This window comes from Drosophila nasuta, chromosome 3 (genome assembly GCF_023558535.2).
Source record: "Drosophila nasuta strain 15112-1781.00 chromosome 3, ASM2355853v1, whole genome shotgun sequence".
NCBI classification, from domain to species: domain Eukaryota; kingdom Metazoa; phylum Arthropoda; class Insecta; order Diptera; family Drosophilidae; genus Drosophila; species Drosophila nasuta.
Genome location: NC_083457.1, coordinates 14,138,165 through 14,158,956, shown reverse-complemented (window position 1 = coordinate 14,158,956; position 20,792 = coordinate 14,138,165). Strand labels below are relative to the sequence as shown.

At 44.0% G+C, this 20,792-nt stretch overlaps 1 protein-coding gene across 50 annotated transcripts in view; it reads left to right on the top strand.

Moving 5' to 3' along the window:
* The window catches only part of LOC132793059 (cell adhesion molecule Dscam2), a 74,667-nt gene that overhangs the window by 31,027 nt on the left and 22,848 nt on the right, over positions 1-20,792 (top strand). For 7 of the 50 annotated variants that reach the window (XM_060802716.1, XM_060802675.1, XM_060802667.1 and 4 more), the window contains exons 6-8: positions 604-730; positions 10,909-11,753; positions 11,905-12,066. In XM_060802716.1, coding sequence (XP_060658699.1) covers positions 604-730; positions 10,909-11,753; positions 11,905-12,066 — 1,134 coding nt within the window. Of the gene's footprint in view, positions 1-603; positions 731-1,442; positions 1,567-2,248; positions 2,373-4,016; positions 4,141-4,412; positions 4,537-5,217; positions 5,342-5,416; positions 5,541-5,624; positions 5,746-6,052; positions 6,174-7,942; positions 8,067-8,201; positions 8,326-8,406; positions 8,531-8,631; positions 8,756-10,908; positions 11,754-11,904; positions 12,067-12,217; positions 12,524-13,019; positions 13,308-13,383; positions 13,672-13,767; positions 14,059-14,163; positions 14,455-14,952; positions 15,244-15,358; positions 15,650-15,781; positions 16,073-17,810; positions 18,117-18,641; positions 18,930-19,197; positions 19,486-19,577; positions 19,869-19,957; positions 20,246-20,792 lie in introns of all 50 variants that reach the window. The other 43 variants (XM_060802690.1, XM_060802692.1, XM_060802714.1 and 40 more) reach the window with 31 other exon arrangements.

Here is a 20,792-nt window from a genome sequence, read left to right as displayed (position 1 = left end):
CATTGGCAGTGTACCGCCCAAGGTGGGCATAGCTGACGAATTGTCCAATACACGAACTGTGCTGGGAGCTAGCTTCAGTCTCAAGTGTCCAGCTCAATCGTATCCTATACCAGCCTATAGGTATGGCAGTTTTCAAGAAAATATCATATCTATAGATCTTTATATGGAATGTATGCCTTTTTCGTAGAGCCTATTGGCAGTGTGCCGCCCAAGGTTAGCATAGATGACGAGGTGGCCAATGCACGTGCTTATGTGAGCAAGAGCTTGAGTCTCAAGTGTCCAGCACAATCGTATCCAATACCAGCATATAGGTGGGTTTCACTATATCAGTCAACATTCAGGTAGTCTGAGGTTAGAACTCACACTTATGAGTGGTTTTCTATTAACTCCCCTAGAACCCGTTGCTGCTGTGCCACCCAAACTGAATCTGCTCGAAAGAGTTCGCACCATGGAAGTGCAGTTGGGCTCGAAGTATGCAATGCAGTGTCCTGGCCAAGCTTTTCCGGTGCCCATCAATAGGTAAAAGTCGCCAGCTCCCAACTCTCAGCTTCAGGCAGCTTATTTCTTATTTCATTCCTTTTCAAAATGTAATTTCATTTACAGAACCCATTGGCTCTGTGCCACCCAAGATTAACAATATCAATGACAAGTTTCAATTGATGCAAGTGAAATTATCTCAGAACTTTGCCATGCAGTGTCCAGGTCAGGCGTATCCTGTGCCCGTTGTGCGGTTAGTTTCATTATCAAGTGCCCAACCAACATTATAAGGTTTAGTTTATTCCAATCGAAGTAACTTTTTGATATTTTTATTTAGAACCAATTGGGTCTGTGCCTCCCAAGATTACGAATCTGCACGATAAGTTTCAGTTTGTGCAGGCAAAATTGCAGGAGGATTATGCCATGCAATGTCCTGGCCAAGCATATCCTGTGCCCATTGTTAGGTTAGTTTGGCATCAAGAAATTCCAACTCCCACATTAATGGCAGATGATAATTACGTAGAATATTACAAATATTAGAGAACACTCTTTTTTTTAGAACCTATTGGCTCTGTACCGCCAAAGATCACAAGTTTGAGCGACAAGTTTCAAGTGTTGCAAGTGAAAATGCTTGAGGACTATGCTATGCAATGTCCTGGTCAGGCTTATCCAGTACCCGTTGTTAGGTTAGTTTGACTTCCATCTCCCTCATTCATGGCAGCCTTAAAGAAGAGTATTATTATTAGATTACTTTCTTTGTAGAACCCATTGGCTCTGTGCCACCAAAGATCACAAGTTTGCATGACAAATTTCAAGTGCTGCAAGTGAAAATGCGGGAAGATTATTCCATGCAATGTCCTGGCCAGGCCTATCCAGTTCCTGTTGTTAGGTTAGTTCCCTATTCGCAACATTCAGCAAGGCAGTTCCCAAAAATGTTTTCTAATTCCTGCCACTTTTCATCGCAGAACCTGTGGGCTCTGTGGCTCCTAAAGTTGATACCCGCGATGAATTTACCTTTGCGAGGACACAACTGGGATCATCGAAGGCGCTCATTTGTCCAGCTCAATCGTATCCTATGCCAGCGTTTAGGTAAAGCCCCTTGCTCTCAACATTCAGGCACCCCTTAGTTAGATTGCATTCCTTATGAATTGCTCCATTCTTTCTCTTAGAACCCGTGGGGAGCGTGGCACCTAAGGTTGATATTAAAGATGAGATTAATTACGCACGCGCTGCATTAAATCACAGTCTGGCTATAGTCTGTCCAGCTCAGTCGTATCCAGTCCCTGCCTTTAGGTAATTCTATCCCAACATTCAGTTGTTATTTTAGTTGCTTTTGGGGTTAGCTTCATTTACTTCTCTCACTTGCAGAGCCTGTGGGCAGCGTGGCACCCAAAGTGGATGCCAATGATCGCATTAAATGGGTCGACAAGCCCAAAGGTGTTTCATTAAGCTTACTTTGTCCCGCTCAATCTTATCCAACACCCGCGCAACGGTAAGCTGCGTTTTCCTACTCCGCATTCTAAGGCAGTTTTCTTTAGGCTAGTTGCATCTTATTTATTGTTGCTCTTTACAGAGCCCGTTGGCAGCGTGGCACCCAAAGTGGATGTCAAAGATCGCATAACGTGGCTTGACAAACCCTCTGGAGAATCCTTGAATTTGCTTTGTCCAGCTCAGTCGTATCCTATGCCAGCTTACAGGTATTAAAACCAGTTTCATTCAGGCAGTTTTAGCAGTCTTTAGACACAGTAATATAGAGAATATATATTTGCAGAACCCGTTGGCAGTGTGGCGCCCAAGGTTGATATGCATGATAAAATGGATTTTTCCATTAGGCGATCAAACACTTCGCTGAACTTATTCTGCAAAGCTCAAGGTTATCCAATGCCAGCCTTTAGGTATGATTACGAGTCCCTTCAACTTATTCAGACAGTTTAAATTTGATTGCTAAAGACATTTCATTATTGTTTTGTAGAACCCATTGGCACTGTGGCGCCCAAAGTTGACTTGAAAGACAAGGTGGCCATATCTATGGCTAAGTTGGGTTGGGAATTGAGTTTAATATGCCCAGCTCAGGGTTATCCAATGCCAGCATTTAGGTGAGAACAAACACTATACCAGCTGAAGGCAGTTATTGATTATAGAATTAAATAATCAACTTTCGCTTACTATTATTCGGTTGCTTCATAGAACCTATGGGCTCTGTTGCTCCCAAAGTGGACATGAATGACAAGCTGAAGTTCTCTTCGAAGCATTTCAATATCTCCTTGAGTCTACTATGCCCCGCTCAGGCTTATCCAATGCCAGCTTTTAGGTGAGATCAACGGTCAATATTCAGGCAGTTTTTACTTAGAAAGAAAGCAGTGAGTTTCAATATTTGTTCCTCTTTATAGAACCCGTTGGCTCTGTGGCGCCAAAGGTTGACATTAACGACAAAGTAAAGATTGCTATCATCAAGTCGAACAACTCATTGAGTTTGGTGTGTCCAGCTCAGGGTTATCCCATGCCAGCCTTTAGGTAATACTTAGTCGAGTACTCTTTCTCTTCTTTTTGGTGAGGTTTTAGTATTTAACTCAATATGGATTATTGTTATTTCAGAGCCCGTTGGCTCTGTGCCACCTAAAGTTGAAATCAAGGATAAAGCGGGTATTTTCTTGGCAAAGTCGTCACATTCCTTCGCTCTGCTTTGTCCTGCGCAATCGTATCCCATGCCAGCCTTTAGGTAATCGTCCAAAGTTTTCCTATTAGGACAATATTCAGGCAGTAAAAATTGTTAGAGCTTTCATTGAACTCCATTCGCTTACAGAGCCTGTGGGCAGTGTGGCGCCCAAAGTAGAGATTAAGGATAAACTGGGTATATTTGTGGCCAAAGCGAACAGTTCCATGGCTCTGTTGTGTCCAGCTCAATCGTATCCTATGCCAGCATTTAGGTAAGCTCCCAGGCAGGCAGTTTAAATATATTTCGCGAACACTTTTGCAGAGCCAATTGGCAGCGTTGCACCGCGTGTGAATCGCAAGGATGAGTTTAATCATGATCGCATTAGCAGCAGCAAGTCAATTGCAATACAATGTCCTGCACAATCTTATCCTGTGCCAGCCTATAGGTAAAGTAATAGTGCACAATATTTTGAGTCTTGTTTTGGAGATTGTCGATTATATTTTACTCTGATAGTGATTGTCCGCTGATTATCTTTTGCTCGCATAGTGTTAATTATTCCCCAGTGGCAAATATGTTTCTTACAATGTGATAATTTTTCTCTTTAACACCGAAGGTTACTTGTTTTAATCATAGTGTTAATTGCTGCTCAGTTGAGTTACATTTTTGCACTTCAGTTTGTTTTGATGACTTCAAAGTCAAAGAGTCTTCAATTATATATATATATCAATTTAATGTTATTTTTCTTTATCAAAGTCAATGTGGCTTTCTTTATAGTCGAGTAAAGTGAATGTCAGTTCTTCCCCAGTCGAGTATCCTATGCCTTTAGCAGAGTCAGTTTCAGTTCCCTTTATTTAGTCTATCTCGTTAATATGCTATATTTTAGAGCCTGTGGGCAGTGTGGCTCCGCGTGTCAACAAGCAGGATGGCTTAACACGCGACAGCATTCGCTCTGAGCAAACTGTGGCCATCTTTTGTCCTGCTCAAGCCTATCCAGTGCCCTTCTATAGGTAATATGTTGACTTTTAGCATTGCTTGCAATCATAAATCGAGCATAGCAAAATCTTCAAGCCTCATTGACTGCCAATATTAATTGGGTCTTAGCCTTTGTCTCCCATTCTCTGGCTGCTGCATAATTAAACCCATTCACAATAAGCTGTCACGCAATTGACTTGAACTAGGCACAGCTCTCACACTCCTCCCAAAGTTTTGGCAGTTTTCAAAGTTTCGGTTTTCAATTTGTTGCCTGTATTGTGTGCTTAACTAACTTGTACGTTTCAAGAACCTGTGGGCAGTGTACCGCCCAAAATCAGCATTGGGGAGCGTCGCAAGGATGCCGAAGTGCCTCTCGCTGGCGATTTGAGCATCTTTTGTCCTGCTCAATCCTATCCAGTGCCAGCTTATAGGTGAGACTCATTCAGGCAGTTTTCATTTAGCTTGTGGGTTATTTAACTGGGTCTAATATATCTATTATTTGACATAGAACCCGTTGGCTCTGTGGGGCCCAAGATAAGCGTTGGCGAACGACTTAAGGATGCGGCAGCTCAACTGCACTCCACATTCACGCTCTTCTGCCCCGCCCAGTCGTATCCTGTGCCCGCCTTTAGGTAATCCCAACATTCAGGCAATGTTTATTAACTAGTTGTAGTTGCTAATGGCAAACTGATTTTCAATTTTTAGAGCCTGTGGGCAGCGTGGCGCCCAAAATCAGTGTTGAGAATCGACTCAAAAATGCCGAATCGCATTTGGGCAGCAGCTTTACTCTCTTCTGTCCTGGCCAAGCTTATCCAGTGCCATTCTTTAGGTAATTTCCTCGAGTATCCTAGGCTCAGGTTAAGGCAGGCTAATACTTGATTACTATAACTTTTTCGATATTTCTATAGAGCCTGTGGGAAGTGTGGCACCTCGTCTCACCTCGGGTGATAAGACACGCAATGTGGACGTGGCACTTGGCGGCAGCTTCACTTTGCTCTGTCCCGCTCAAGCGTATCCAGTGCCTTTCTTTAGGTAGGAACTCCCAACATCATTCAGGCAGTTTAATGAGTCAATTTAGTGGGTATTTTTAATTGAAATTCACTTGATTGCAGAACCTATTAGTGGCGCAGCTCCGAGAGTTGCTCTGATACAGAAAACAAATATAGAATATGCGCGCATAGATGGCACTGTGGCTATTATGTGTCCAGCTCAAGGTTATCCTGTGCCCGCCTTTCGGTAATCTCACATTCTGGCAGTTTTCTTTAGCATAAATGTTGAGGGAATAAGCTAATCTTCTATTACACTCTTTAGAGCCCATTAGCAGCACTGTGCCCAAAGTCATTTCCCTGGCCAAATTCGATATGAAAACTTATGCAGGCGCTAGCACTTTAGCTTTATTGTGCCCAGCTCAGGGTTATCCCGTGCCAGCTTTTAGGTAAATCAAGTACAACCACTCAACATTCAGGTTTCCGTTTAGTTTTATTGTACTTCTTTGTTAAGTCTTGTGAGCACTTTTCAGAGCCCGTTTCGAGCACAGCTCCCAAGGTGCCGCCACTGCAGTCGCGTCCTTTGATTGTGGCACATCACTCAAGCATTTCCATTCTATGCCCAGCTCAGGGCTATCCTGCACCTAGTTTTCGGTAAGCTTAAGTTTCTATCCAACATTCAGGCAAATAGCGAAGATGTCTTGTATTGTTTGTGAACGTTTTCTATGTGCTTTTCAGAGCCCATTGGCAGCAGTCCGCCCAAGATAAATGCTTTGACCTATAAGCCAAATGTGATTGAGCTTCAAGCAGACACTGCTATACTCTGCCCAGCTCAAGGCTATCCAGCTCCTAGTTTTAGGTGTGTTGTTCATAGTAGAGATTTAAATAAACAAACTATACCAACATCAGGCATTGATTGATTTATAAATACTGATAAATTCATCTCCTAACACATTAACAGAACCCATTTCAAGCTCGGCTCCCAAAACTCCTGCTCTCGTTCAGAAACCTCTTGAATTGCAGCAAGCTCATTCGATTTCGCTTCTCTGCCCAGCTCAGGGTTATCCAGCGCCCAGTTTTCGGTAAGCCGAAATCGCGTACTTCGTCCTAACATTCAGAGAATATGAATTTAGTATGTTTCTTCAATTTATTGTGCTTATTTAGAGTCTGATTTAGCTTGCATAAACAATTTAATGTGCTTCTCTAGAACCTGTTGGTGGCAAGGCGCCCACTTTGCTTTCCAACGACATTAAACGCTCCTGGATTGAGCGATGGCAATCCACAAATCTGGCGCTATTTTGTCCACCTCAAGCTTATAATGAGCTCTATAATGAGCAAACCCTTTGAGTTGCGAAGAGGCAGCGACATTTCGCTGCTTTGTCCTGCTCAAGGCTCAAGGCCAGCACCCAGTTTTCGGTAAACTCTACTTGCTCTATCTCAACATCTGCATATAAATATCGGTTATAAGTTGAAGTGCTTTTCAGGAAATGAAATTAAAATAAATTCAACACAATACTAAGTTCACATGAAATTGCTGTCAATAATTTAAAGAATCTAATTTCACACTTTCCAATTAATTGGGAATATACATTGATTTTATTAAATCAAAATAAATTAATGAATTTATTTGCTTATATATTGAATATGCAATCAATTTCTGATTACATGAAAATTGTTTGCTTATTTCTTATAACCGATATACTCTATAATATTTGATGTTCCTCTAATGAATTCTTCGCTATAAATTGCTCCCATTTAGAACCCGTTTCGGCCAAGGCGCCCACTCTCTCCACAGACACAAAGTGGTCGGGCATTGAACGGCATTGCGGCATGGACATTGTGCTGCTTTGTCCCGCTCAGGCATTTCCGGTTCCTGTTAGCAGGTTAGGCTCCCAACAAATGCGTGCCTTTAATTATGCATGAGATACAAGTGCGAACTTTAACCCCAAGCGAATGTTTTTCGATACGTTTCGTTTCATTTCTCTGCGTTCATTCATAAAACGTGCGAGCAAACACAAACATAAACACACATAGGCACAGACACAAAGGCAAACAGGCGCGCACACTCATAAAAAGTAAGCTAAGTAAACAAACCGTAAACCGTAAAGCGCAGACCGGACAACATACAACTCATATCGTAGACTGTCAGCCGCAGACTGGCAAAAGCAAAACGAAATCAATTGCAGCTGGCAAATTCCCCCACCACCATTCACAGTGCCAGCGATTTGTAAACAAAAGACGGCGGCGCTCAGCTGATTGCGCTCTCTCGCTCTCTCGGGCACTGCGCATGCTCGTGTTCCACATGAAAATTTCCCAAACAATTACCCCTACATGCGCGCGCCATTGTTGCTGTGGATTGTGAGTGTGGTATGTGGATGGAATGCTCTCCGCTCGCATACCGGTTTATGAATGAACGCACGTTTTTGGGTCAGCTTTCGCTTTGTTGTCGTTTTCGTCTTGGCTTTTGCCCTCAACTTGTTGCCGTTAGTTGGGCTTTGTGCGCATGTCTCGTCTCAATTTCACTTGTTGAGCGTAACCTTAAGCTTAACATTGACCTTAATAAAATATGTATTGTGCGCGCCACTGTTACGACAAGTAGTATTGTCGTCTATTACCCGCCCCTGCCCTTTCGCTCGTTTTTTTTCGACTGTGCTCGTAAAAGTTCAACGTCTTTTGTCTGGCGGCTTCGTGTCAAAAGGTCACGTTCAACACAAAGTTGCACTTATGTTGAGGAAGTTTTTTTTATTAGATTTTCATTGAATAAAAAGCAGGTTGTAGGTTAATGCATTCAGACAGTTTTCGGTAGTAACTTTTTAGTTGAAATTAAATCACTTTCACTTTCCTTTCAAAGAGCCCATTGGGTCCAAAGCACCTGCTGTGCCCACCGGAGTGCAGACTTTTCAACAAAATGTGCCCCTGGGCGGCACCTTTGCAATGCTCTGCCAAGCTCAGGCTTTTCCTGTGCCAGTCTTTAGGTAAATTAAATTAAGTATTGAATAAGAAAACTTTAAACTTTAGAGTGGCAACTTGGACTTCGCCTTGTCAACTGGTTCTTTTAGAAATTGTGTATTAAATTAATTGTAATTTTTCATGAATTGACTTAATTTTAGAGCCTGTTGGTGCCAAGGCTCCCACTTTCTCCAGTGATTCCAAGGGCAGCATTTTTGAGCGTTCCATCAATGCGAGTTTTGCGCTTTTGTGCCAAGCACAAGCATTTCCTGTGCCCATAATTAGGCAAGTTTAAAGAGTAGCTCCCCCAACTGGCAGTTCTCAATTGCTTTTATATATAGAGTACTTACTTAATGATTTTCCTAGAACCTATTGGCTCCAGAGCACCAACATTTTCCACGGATTATAATTCCTTTTCCTATGCGCGTGCTGTTGGTCAAAGCTTTGCACTGCTTTGTCAGGCGCAGGCATTTCCCGTGCCCGCTATGAGGTAGATTTTATAATCCTTCTGAAATTCAGGCAGTTTTCTAAATTTAATTGTTGTTTTGTAGTATTGAAGTATTAAGGCACTCGATCATTTCTAATTTACAGAACCCATTGGAGCTAGAGCCCCAACGTTTTCGACAGATTCAAATTCATTTTCCTACACTCGTGGAGTAGGACAAAGTTTTGCACTGCTTTGCCAGGCTCAAGCATATCCTGTGCCCGCCATGAGGTAGTTTCTTTTAACCAGCTCAAATTCAGGCAGTTTTCTATATATTTCATTGCTGTTTTATAGAGTTGTAGTATTGAGGTTTTTATTCGTTTGTAATTTGCAGAACCCATTGGAGCCAGAGCGCCAACTTTCTCGACAGAGTCTAATGTGTTTTCCTATACACGTGCTATTGGACAAAGCTTTGCACTGCTTTGCCAGGCTCAAGCATATCCAGTACCCGCCATGAGGTACTTTATTTTTCCGGTCAAATTCGATCAGTTATCTTAACACTTATTGTAGAGAAGTTTAAAACTCTTACCTATATCGTAATGTGCAGAACGTATTGCAGTCAGAGCGCCAACCTTCTCCGCAGATTCTTTTGCTTTCTCATATATACATGGAGTAGGCCAATTCTTTGCACTACTTTGTCAGACTTAAGCGTATCCTGTGCCCGTCATGAGGTAGATTCTTTTCTTGAGTTCAAGTTCAGGCAGTTTTCGTATTACAAGATAACAAGATTTTAATTTTTACCTACGCTGTAATTTTGCAGAACCCATTGGAGCAAGAGCGCCAACCTTCTCCACAGACTCTATTGTATTCTCATATATACGAGGAATAGGCCAAAGCTTTGCACTGCTTTGCCAGGCTCAAGCGTATCCAGTGCCCGTTATGAGGTAGTTCGATTAAATTCTATAAAACATGAAGGCAGTTTTCCAAGCATAACTCTTGTCTACAGATTCGCTTATTCTAAAAATCTTTTGCAGAACCCGTTGGTGCTAAGGCACCGACATTTGCCAGCGTATCTAAAATCTCTAGTCTAGTTGGTCATAGTGCCAATGATATCGTGCTGCTTTGCCAGGCTCAGGCTTATCCTGTGCCAATCATTAGGTAAACTTTGCCAACACACTGCCAACTGGTTGAAATTGTTAAAATTGCCTAATTTGTACTTTCTGTTATATAGAACCTGTTAGTGCCAAGGGTCCAACATTTGCGTCCGATATGAAAAGCTATACATTTGTGCGATATTCGGGGCAAAGTTTTGCGCTGCTCTGTCAGGCTCAAGCGTATCCTGTACCCATGATAAGGTAGCTTAAAGTGAAGAGTATCTATTACATGCAGTCCAGGCAGTTTATATTGTTAATTTGCGATTTCTTTTTGACTTTTCGTAGAGCCAATTGGTGCCAAGTCTCCAACTTTTTCGGGAGAGGCGAAAAGCTCTACCTTTATCAAAGAAATCTCGACCAGTTTTGCTTTGCTTTGCCAGGCTCAGGCATATCCTGTGCCCATCACACGGTTAGTTGACCTATAATACAATATTCAGGTAGTCTTCTTTTGAATGGGAGTAATTCTTTGACTTTATGAGGAATAATTGCTGTTTTACAGAACCTATGGGCAGCGTGGCGCCCAAAATATCCGGCGGTCGCTTGCAGGAATTGACCAAAACAGCTGGCAACGATTTGGCCATGCTATGCCAAGGTCAATCCTTTCCTACACCAGCATTTAGGTAAAGCTCCTAACAATATTCAGGCAGTTTCAATAAGTTTAGCGTTAACAACTTGAATTGACGCATGAGTTTATTGCAGAGCCCATTGGCAGCGTGGCACCCACAATAGCTGGGGATCGTTTGCAGGAGCTGACTCGCAAGCTAAACCAGAGTTTCTCTATACTCTGCCAGGGTCAAGCATATCCCATGCCTGCTTTTAGGTACTTAAGAGTAACAGATTGTTGATAGAGATATAAAGTTCAGGCAGTTTCCTTTTGTTGGTTAGAAAAAGAAACCCTTAATCACTGTTTTTGCAATTTCGCAGAACCCATTGGCCATGTCAAACCTCGCATTGCTGTAAAGAGCATTGAAATCAACGAGGTGCCCTTGAATGGCACATTTGTGGCTCATTGTCCCGGTCAGGGTTATCCTGTGCCCGTCTATAGGTAGCTTTTGCATAGGGCGTTTGTCTTGCTGTTAGGAAAATTTCCTCTTCCCCTCGTCGAAGTGTTGCGCACAATAAGCAAATGAAGTGAGGTAAGTATAAAGAAATTCATATCCACAAGAAGTTGGAGTAAGTATAGAGTAAAGTCCTCCTACAGAGTGTCATATGCTTGTTGTGTCTTCGCTTTGACTCCCCAATCAACTTGGACTCAATAGAACACCGATTAACCCTTTCTTCTCGTTGCAGATGGTACAAATTCATTGAGGGCACCACCCGTAAACAAGCTGTGGTATTGAACGATCGCGTTAAACAGGTTTCGGGCACACTCATCATCAAGGACGCTGTCGTCGAGGATTCTGGCAAATATTTGTGCGTGGTCAACAATTCAGTAGGTGGAGAAAGTGTGGAAACTGTGCTGACTGTGACTGCTCCTCTGTCGGCCAAGATTGATCCCCCCACACAGACCATTGACTTTGGACGCCCAGCTGTATTCACCTGCCAATATACCGGTAATCCCATCAAGACCGTCAGCTGGATGAAAGACGGCAAGGCGATGGGACACAGTGAGCCAGTGCTGCGCATTGAATCGGTAAAGAAAGAGGACAAGGGCATGTATCAATGTTTTGTACGCAACGATCAGGAATCGGCGGAAGCAAGTGCTGAACTGAAGCTGGGCGGACGCTTCGATCCTCCTGTCATACGTCAGGCATTCCAAGAGGAGACCATGGAACCTGGACCAAGTGTGTTCCTCAAGTGCGTTGCTGGCGGCAATCCTACACCTGAAATCTCTTGGGAACTTGATGGAAAGAAAATCGCTAACAATGATCGCTTCCAAGTCGGACAATATGTGACTGTCAACGGTGATGTTGTGTCGTATTTGAACATTACTTCGGTGCATGCCAATGATGGTGGTCTCTACAAGTGCATTGCCAAGAGCAAAGTCGGCGTGGCTGAGCACTCTGCCAAACTGAATGTCTACGGTCTGCCCTACATTCGTCAGATGGAGAAGAAGGCTATTGTTGCTGGAGAGACGCTGATGGTCACTTGCCCCGTTGCTGGATACCCAATTGATTCTATTGTCTGGGAACGTGGTGAGTTTAAGGGAACAAGCTGAGATCTTCATTTTATAATTGATACAGAATACAAATTAATTTAAATATTAATATTAATTAAAAAATTGGTATACAATTTAATTTATTATATTATAATATTTTATTATTATAATATTTTATTTCTGTTTAGATAATCGTGCTCTGCCCATCAATCGCAAACAGAAGGTCTTCCCCAATGGCACTTTGATCATCGAGAACGTGGAACGCAATTCGGATCAGGCTACGTACACCTGTGTGGCCAAGAATCAGGAAGGTTATTCGGCACGCGGTTCACTGGAAGTGCAAGTCATGGGTAAGTTGAATGCTCCATTTATTGCGTCGCCCACGCGGCGCCTCTTCATATTCTTTTCGGGCGGGTTAATTTTCAGCTGCAACGAAATCCCTGCAACGTTGGTCGTTCGTTTAAATTCTGTGATTCATTGTGGCTTTTGATATATGCTTAGTGCCGCCACAGATAGTGCCCTTTGACTTTGGTGAGGAGACCATCAACATGAATGAAATGGTCTCGGCCACCTGCACCATCAACAAGGGCGACACGCCCCTCGAGGTTTACTGGACCACGGCGCCGGAGCCGAAATTGGGCGGGGCGCGTCTCATGTCCAACGATGGCATACTGATCACCAAGACCACACAGCGCATCAGCATGCTGAGCATTGAGTCCGTCCACGCTCGCCACATGGCCAACTATACGTGCGTGGCCCGCAATGCTGCGGGCATTGTCTACCACACAGCGGAGCTGCGTGTCAATGGTGATGAGTTCAACTCCCAAATCTCAGCCTCAGTCTCAGCTTGTGTCTCCGTTTTAGTTGCAGTCTATTCCATTTTGATTTTAACCACATCCCCATTAATATCCCAGTGCTGCCTCAGATAGTGCCATTTGATTTTGGCGAGGAAAGCGTCAATGAGCTGGACATGGTCTCGGCCTCCTGCACGGTCAACAAGGGTGATCTGCCAATCGATGTGGCCTGGACCAAGAACGGCGGTCGTGTCTATACCAACGATGGCATTGTGGTCACCAAGACCAGCACACGCATGAGCGTGCTTAGCATTGAATCCGTGCGTGCTCGACATGCTGGGAACTATTCCTGTGTGGCCACCAACAATGCCGGCGAGACCAGACATTGGGCCATCTTGGCTGTCAATGGTTAAATGGGTTTTTCTTTCTACTATTTGTTGAGTCTTCTTTATTTACCGTTTGCTTTGCTTTTGTTGTTGTCCCGCCACTTTCCCTTCAACTACCCACAGTCTTGCCTCAGATAGTGCCCTTTGATTTCGGGGAGGAGAGCATCAATGAGCTGGACATGGTCTCAGTCTCGTGCACCGTCAACAAGGGCGATCTGCCCGTGGATATCTATTGGACGAAGAATGGTGGACGTCTCTATACCAACGATGGTCTGCTGGTCAATCGCAATAGCCAGCGATTGAGTGTGCTCAGCATTGAATCAGTGAGAGCTCGTCATGCTGGGAATTATTCCTGTGTGGCCACCAACAATGCCGGCGCCACGAGGCAATCAGCCATGTTGGCTGTGAATGGTTAATTTCTCTAACTTTGAGCTAAATCCTCTTTTGTTTTGCTTTTACTTGATCACAAATCCCAAATTCCTATCAGTCCTGCCCCAAGTTGTGCCCTTTGATTTTGGGGAGGAGAGCATCAATGAGCTGGACATGGTCTCCGCTTACTGTACGGTCAACAAGGGTGATCTGCCACTTGACATTGCTTGGACCAAGAATGGTGGGCGGGTCTTTACCAACGATGGCGTCGTTGTCACCCGCAATAGCCAGCGCATCAGTGTGCTCAGCATTGAGTCCGTGAGAGCTCGTCATGCTGGGAATTATTCCTGCGTGGCCACCAACAATGCTGGCGAGACTCGACAATCAGCCATGCTGGCTGTGAATGGTTAAGCTCCACAATCAGTATATTTTTTGTAGTTTATCTTTTTGTTTAGTAATTTGTTTTGCAATCCTCATCCAAACCTTGATACCACATTGTTAGTGCCACCTTCGATTGCGCCGTTTTCGTTTGGCGATGATCCCGTGAATACGGGCGAAAATGCCGGAGTGCAGTGCATGGTGCAGAAGGGCGATGTGCCCATTACCATCAAGTGGACGCTAAATTCGCGTCCCATTATCAATGGCGAGGAGGGCATCACCATACTGAAACTGTCGCCCAAGACGAGTGTGTTGAATATTGCCGCCGTCGAGCAGAATCATCGCGGCACCTTCAAGTGCATTGCCGAGAACAAGGCCGGATCTAGCTTTACCACATCCGAGTTGAAAGTCAACGGTTCGCGCTTATAACATCGCACTCTTTTGATTTATGATTTTGTTCATTATTTTTATTTATTGCTTTTTCATTTGTACACACTCATCATCCACATCATTCACCTAGTGCCACCTCATGTCCTGCCCTTTAACTTTGGCAGCGAGATCTTCAACGTGGGCGAAATGCTAAGCATCAATTGTGTGGTGCTTAAGGGGGATTTGCCATTGAAGATACATTGGACTTTAAATGATGTCAAAATAGAAACTGGATTGGATGGTTTCACTGTCATACAGCTGAACAGTCGCACTAGCTACCTTAGTGTGGATGCCTTGGAGGCAAAACATCGTGGGGTTTACAGCTGCATTGCCCAGAATATGGCGGGTGAAGCCAAATTTGCAGCCGAATTGCAAGTGAATGGTTGGTTATTGAGCTGCTTTAACTTCTACTGCGACTTTCCTTCTCTATGTTGGTAGCTTTCTATTAACACTCTGCTGGTTGCCTCTTTTGTTTCGGTGCCTCTTTTGTTTATGGAGTGTGTGTTGTATAAGGATTGGAGTCCTTAACTTATCTTAAAATTGGAGTTAGAATATTCCGCTTTACATATTGTGTGTGCTGCTGATTAAAAGAATACTATTTGCGAATAAGCTGAATAGGTGATGAAATTGTTTGCTAGCAGTATAACTTGTGCTGAATAGGAAAAGGAATTTAATTAGTAAAGTATAGAGAAAAGGTGTGATTGTTGAATATGATTTTAAGCAGTTTAAGTTCAGCTGAATTGCTGAAAATTAAGTTAATGATGAATAGCTGAATATGCAGTTAGAACTGAAAATCTGAATATAGAAATTAGCGCTTGGAGATTAACGTTAAATAAGAAGAGAACTAGCTGAATATGGACTCCTATCTTTTCAAACCCAGTTGCACCGCAGATAAGTCCCTTTTCCTTTGGCGACGAACCTTTGAATCGTGGCGAGGTAGCCAGTGTAAATTGTGTGGTGCCCAAAGGTGATTTGCCCTTGGATATATATTGGACCATAAACTCGGCGCTTATAGTCAACGGTGAGCTTGGCTTTACTATTGTGCGGCTGAACAAGCGCACAAGCTCATTGAATGTGGATTCTCTGGAGGCTGCCCATCGGGGTAGCTATAAATGCATAGCAAATAATTCAGCGGGTTATGCTGAATATGTGGCCACACTGGAAGTGAATGGTTCGTCCAGTGAACTAAAGAAATCTTTACTTAGCGTAGATGTTGTACACTTATTTGGTTAATTATATTTTGTTTTTTTTTTTTGTTGACCCAATTCCCATTCCCCTTCATTAAGTGCCCCCACAAATTCAACCTTTCGACTTTGGTGCCGAGCCCGCAAATACGGGGGAGATAGCGGGTGTCTTCTGCATGGTGCCCAAAGGTGACTTGCCCATGGAAATACGTTGGACTCTGAACTCAGCGCCCATTATAACCGGGGAGCATAGCTTCTCGTTGTCGCGATTGAATCCACGCACCAGTTCGCTGAGCATCGACGCTCTGGAGGCACGTCATCGTGGACTGTACAAGTGTATAGCCACAAATAAAGCAGGCGGCGCTGAATATAGTGCTGAATTACATGTGAACGGTTTGTGCCGACTGCGAATTCTTATAGGATCATTAAAACACATTTATTTCACAATACATTTCAATTATTTTTATGTTGTTGAATTCATTTGATTTATGATTTTACAAACCCATTACTTGTAACCACTTTAAGTGCCACCGCAAGTGCTGCCCTTCAGCTTTGGCGAGGCTGCGGCCGATGTAGGCGACATTGCCAGCGCCAATTGTGTGGTGCCCAAGGGAGATTTACCTCTGGAGATACGCTGGTCCCTCAATTCAGCGCCCATCGTGAATGGTGAAAATGACTTCAGTTTGGTGCGTTTGAATAAGAGAACCAGTTTGCTGAATATCGATTCGCTGAGCGCATATCATCGCGGTGTTTACAAGTGTATAGCCACAAACGCAGCTGGGAGCAGCGAACACCTTGCTGAATTGCAAGTTAATGGTTTGTGCAGCACGTTAGCTAACTAATACTGATACTTTAAGTGTATCTCGCTTAAGTAGCACTAAAACGAATTGTTGTGATTGCTGTTGTTAATTTTAATTGTTGTTGGCGCACACTGCACTGTTTTAGACTGCTGAATAGCATTTAAAGCTGCTGAATGGCTATGCAATGATGCGTTCTTGGCGGTAACAAGCTGTTGTATTATATAGAGCACTGTTCTGGTTCCTCAATAATATTAAAGGCTCCTAAATTCTAATGCAATGGAAAGAAAATCAAGAAAACCAATGGTCAATTACCCATGCTAAATTCAGTTTAAGTTGTCACACATTGCTTACTGATAGGAAATCATGCGCTGAATTGTCAATAACCCTTGCTGAATTGTGTTTACTATAAGTTGTCACACATTATTTATTGTTAAGGAAACATATCGTTGAATTGTCGTTGACCTGCGCTGAATTAATATTGAAAGCGCTGAATTGTGGAATATACAAGTTTCTCTCCTTGTTTATGAGTTTATTTAGTTTATTCAACTTTGCTTTAATCCTAATTTGCTGCGCAGTCCCGCCCCAAGTCATGCCCTTTGTTTTCGGCGACGAACCCTCAAACTACGGCGACAGCACTGCCGTTCAATGTATGGTGTTCAAGGGCGACACACCGCTGCAATTGCACTGGACGCTAAATGGCCAGCCCATAACAAACGAGATTGTGGGCATCAGAATTATCAAAATGTCACCCAAGCTCAGCTCTCTGAGCATTGATTCCATCAATGGCCATCATCGGGGGGCTCTTCAAGTGCATTGCAAGCAACGCCGCGGGCAGCGCGGAACAAACTGCCGAGCTCGTTGTGAATGGTTAAAACACGCTATTAATTCAACCTTGTAACTCTTTTATTTTGTTGTGCTTATAATTTGAAATTCCCAACTCCCAACTCAAGTGCCCCCACAAATAAGACCTTTTGACTTTGGCGACGAGGCTTCCAATTCCGGCGAAACCATGGGTATACAGTGTACGGTGATCAAGGGTGATCTGCCCATCAATATTACATGGGAGCTGAACAATCAGACCTTGGTTAGCGGCGACTGGGATGTGGTGATTGGTCGCATGTCCAGCAAATCGAGCACCCTGAATATTGACTACATTGCGGCCGAGCATCGGGGTGTCTACACGTGTAGGGCTCGCAATCCGGCGGGCGAAAGCAGCTACAGTGCCGAGCTGAAAGTCAATGGTGATAATGCTCGACAACTTATAGTTGGGTTTACTTAAGTTATGATTTATTTGGAAGTATAATTTTTCATCCTCGTTTCCTATTCCCAAACTTCCCCATTTTGATAGTGCTGCCTAGCATCTTTCCCTTTAGCTTTGAGGGCGAGGCAAACGAGGGCGACAGCGTGCAGTTGACCTGCCATGTGGCCAAGGGGGGATTTGCCACTGCGAATTCGCTGGACGCACAACGATTTGCCGCTCTTCCCGCACCTGGGCGTCATGGCCAGCAAAATTGGCGAACGGATCAGTCTGCTGACCGTCGATACTGTGAAGGCGGTGCACTCTGGCAACTACAGCTGTGTGGCTAGCAATAAAGCTGGCAACTTTAGCTACACTGCCGAGTTGCTAGTGAATGGTTTGCGAGATTTTTAACGAAACACCCACACATTTGAATCTTTTACTTTATGTGCTCGCTATGTATGATTTTAATCCACCACAAATCCATCCACAATGTCCAAAACACACACAATTCTAGTACTGCCTCAAATATTGCCATTTGCCTTTGAGGATGTCATCAACACCGGCGATTCCATTGACTTGTTCTGTCAAATACCAAAGGGCGATCGCCCCGTTAAAGTGTACTGGAGCTTTGAGCGTCGGGCGAGCAACACGGATCCGAGTTCCGATGAGTTGCAGCCACAGATGCGAACGAATCGCATCAGCAGCAAGACGAGCATGTTGTCCATCCAAAGTGCTAGTCCAGCCCACACGGGCACCTACACCTGCATCGCCAGCAATGCGGCGGGCACAACCAGCTACAGCGTCAACCTGACTGTGAATGGTACTTGTAGTCGAATTAAGATTAGCTTAGGAATTGTGGTTGTGGTTGCCTAACTTTAAGCAGTTAACTTGCGCCTTTTGCATAACCTAGTTTGGATACTAATCTTAAACATTCTAATTCTACAACAACTAACTATCCATCTCTGATTAAGTCTCTCCAAAAATTGCACCTTTTGACTTTGGCGAGGAGCCGCTAAACTATGGCGAACCTGCCTCGGTGCAGTGCACCATTCTGGGTGGAGATCTGCCCATTAATGTCACCTGGCTGCTGAATAATGCTACCATCGATAGTTACCATGATATCTCGTTCTCTCGTATTGGCAAACGCATTAATGTCTTGTCCATTGAGTCGGTGGCCGCCCATCATGCGGGTTTCTATTCCTGCCACGCCCAGAACAAGGCAGGCTTAACCGCGCACTCGGCGCGTTTGATTGTCAATGGTTAAGCAACTTATATACTATATAATTTTCTTTATGCTTTTTTACCTTACAATGAGTTTATTTAATTTAATGCCTTGCCTCCTCAGTACCTCCCAAGATAACACCCTTTTCCTTCGGCGATGAGCCCATGAATTTCGGGGAACCCGTCTCGGTGCATTGCACCATATCGGGCGGTGATTTGCCAGTGTCGGTCATCTGGACATTGAATCGCCATCCGCTGTTGCCGGAACTGGAAATATTCACGGAGAAACGTGGCCAGCGCATACACAATCTAATGATCGATGCCATCGAGGCGAAGCACGCCGGCAATTATACGTGCATTGCCAGCAATTCAGCGGGTCGTGCTGAGCATTCAGCTGAGCTCATTGTGAATGGTGCGTGGCCGCGCAGTTTATGAGTATTCCTATCTATAGACGGCAATAGCAATTCTTGTTATTAACATTTTGTAGTTTTGTGTAGATTTGCTGACTTGAATATACCCATTAACTTGGCTTCGGTTTTCCGAAGATTACAACTACTTATTTGCTGTGTTTCTCCCGTCCCCTTAACAGAAAACTTTTCAGGTGTTGTGTGTGCTGGTTGCTGGTAAAATGTATGTTGAATCGAGCAAAAGAGTCATGATTTATTTTTCAATTCCCCCAGCTTTGCCTCGCATTAGCGCCTTCTCTTTCGGCGATGAGTCCATGAGCTATGGAGAATTTGTGAATGTTCAGTGCACAATATCGGGCGGTGATTTGCCTGTGAATATTACGTGGACCCTGAACGACAAACCCTTTGAGGATTATCTAGAAATACTAACCACGAAGCGTGGCAAACGAATCAACGAACTGACCATTGAAGCTGTCTCGGCCAAGCATGCGGGCAACTATTCCTGCATTGCCGAGAATCGCGCTGGTCGTGTTAACCACACGGCCGAACTTAAAGTTAACGGTTAATGCATTTCTCAATTTTTGTACAACAACTAGAATTTTATATATATTTTTGTTTATGATTTTTCAATACCCTGTAATTCCTCTTCCAAGTTGCTCCCAAAATTTCGCCATTTGACTTTGGTGAGGATCCCTCGAACTTTGGTGAATCGGCGAGTGTTCAGTGTTTGGTTACATCGGGTGATTTTCCCGTGAGCTTCGCTTGGCTCTTCAATGGACGTGAAATTAATGAGAATGTCTACGACGTGTCTATGGTGAAGTTGGGCAAAAAGATTAGCGCCTTATCGATTGATTTCGTGCGCGATCATCATGCTGGCAACTACACTTGTGTGGCCGTCAACCGAGCTACCTCGGTCAACTACACAGCCGAATTGGTTGTGAATGGTACTGAGCATCATTTGAGTACTATGCTAAATTTTCTTTTACTTTCTGCTTATTGTTTTGATTCCCATTCCCGCCCAATGAAATCCCAGTTCCTCCCAAAATTGCGCACTTTGACTTTGGCGATCATGCCATTAATTTCGAGGAATCCGTTTCGGTGAACTGTCTTATCTATCTGGGTGACTTACCCATGGACATCACTTGGCTATTTAACGGTGCTCACATCCAGCCGTACAACGGCGTCTCCATTGTCAAGGGCGGCAAGAAGGCCAGCATTCTGACCATTGACTCTGTGCATGGTGGCCACGCTGGCAACTATACGTGCAAGGCACGCAACGATGCTGATTCCGCAGAGTATACAGCCGAGTTGATTGTGAATGGTACTTAAACTAAATGACGGGGCTTTGCATGTGATCTGTGATCTTTTCTTTTATAGATTATGATTTCCAACTCCAATTCCACCCACAAACAATTCTTCCACAGCACCGCCTAAGATTGCGCCTTTTGATTTCGGCGAGGCGCCAGCGAACTTTGAAGATTCAGTTTCAGTGAATTGTCTGGTGACCTCGGGTGATTTGCCCATTGAAATCGAATGGTTGTTTGAGGGTGCTCCAGTCAATTATGCCACTGGTATTGCGGTGCTGCGGGGTGGCAAGCGAACCAGTCTCTTGACCATTGACTCTGTGCACGCCGGACACGCTGGGAACTACAGCTGCAAAGCGAGGAACAAAGCGGCCAGCAGCGAGTTCTCTGCTGCGTTGGTGGTCAATGGTTGGCCAACTTACAAAATACTTTTAGATCTTTAAGTGTTGTCCTTTAAGTTTTTGTTTAATTTTTCAACTTATGACTTCGTCCCTTTACCCCACCCAGTACCACCTAAAATAACACCCTTTAGCTTTGGCGATGAACCCGCCAATGTCGAGGATT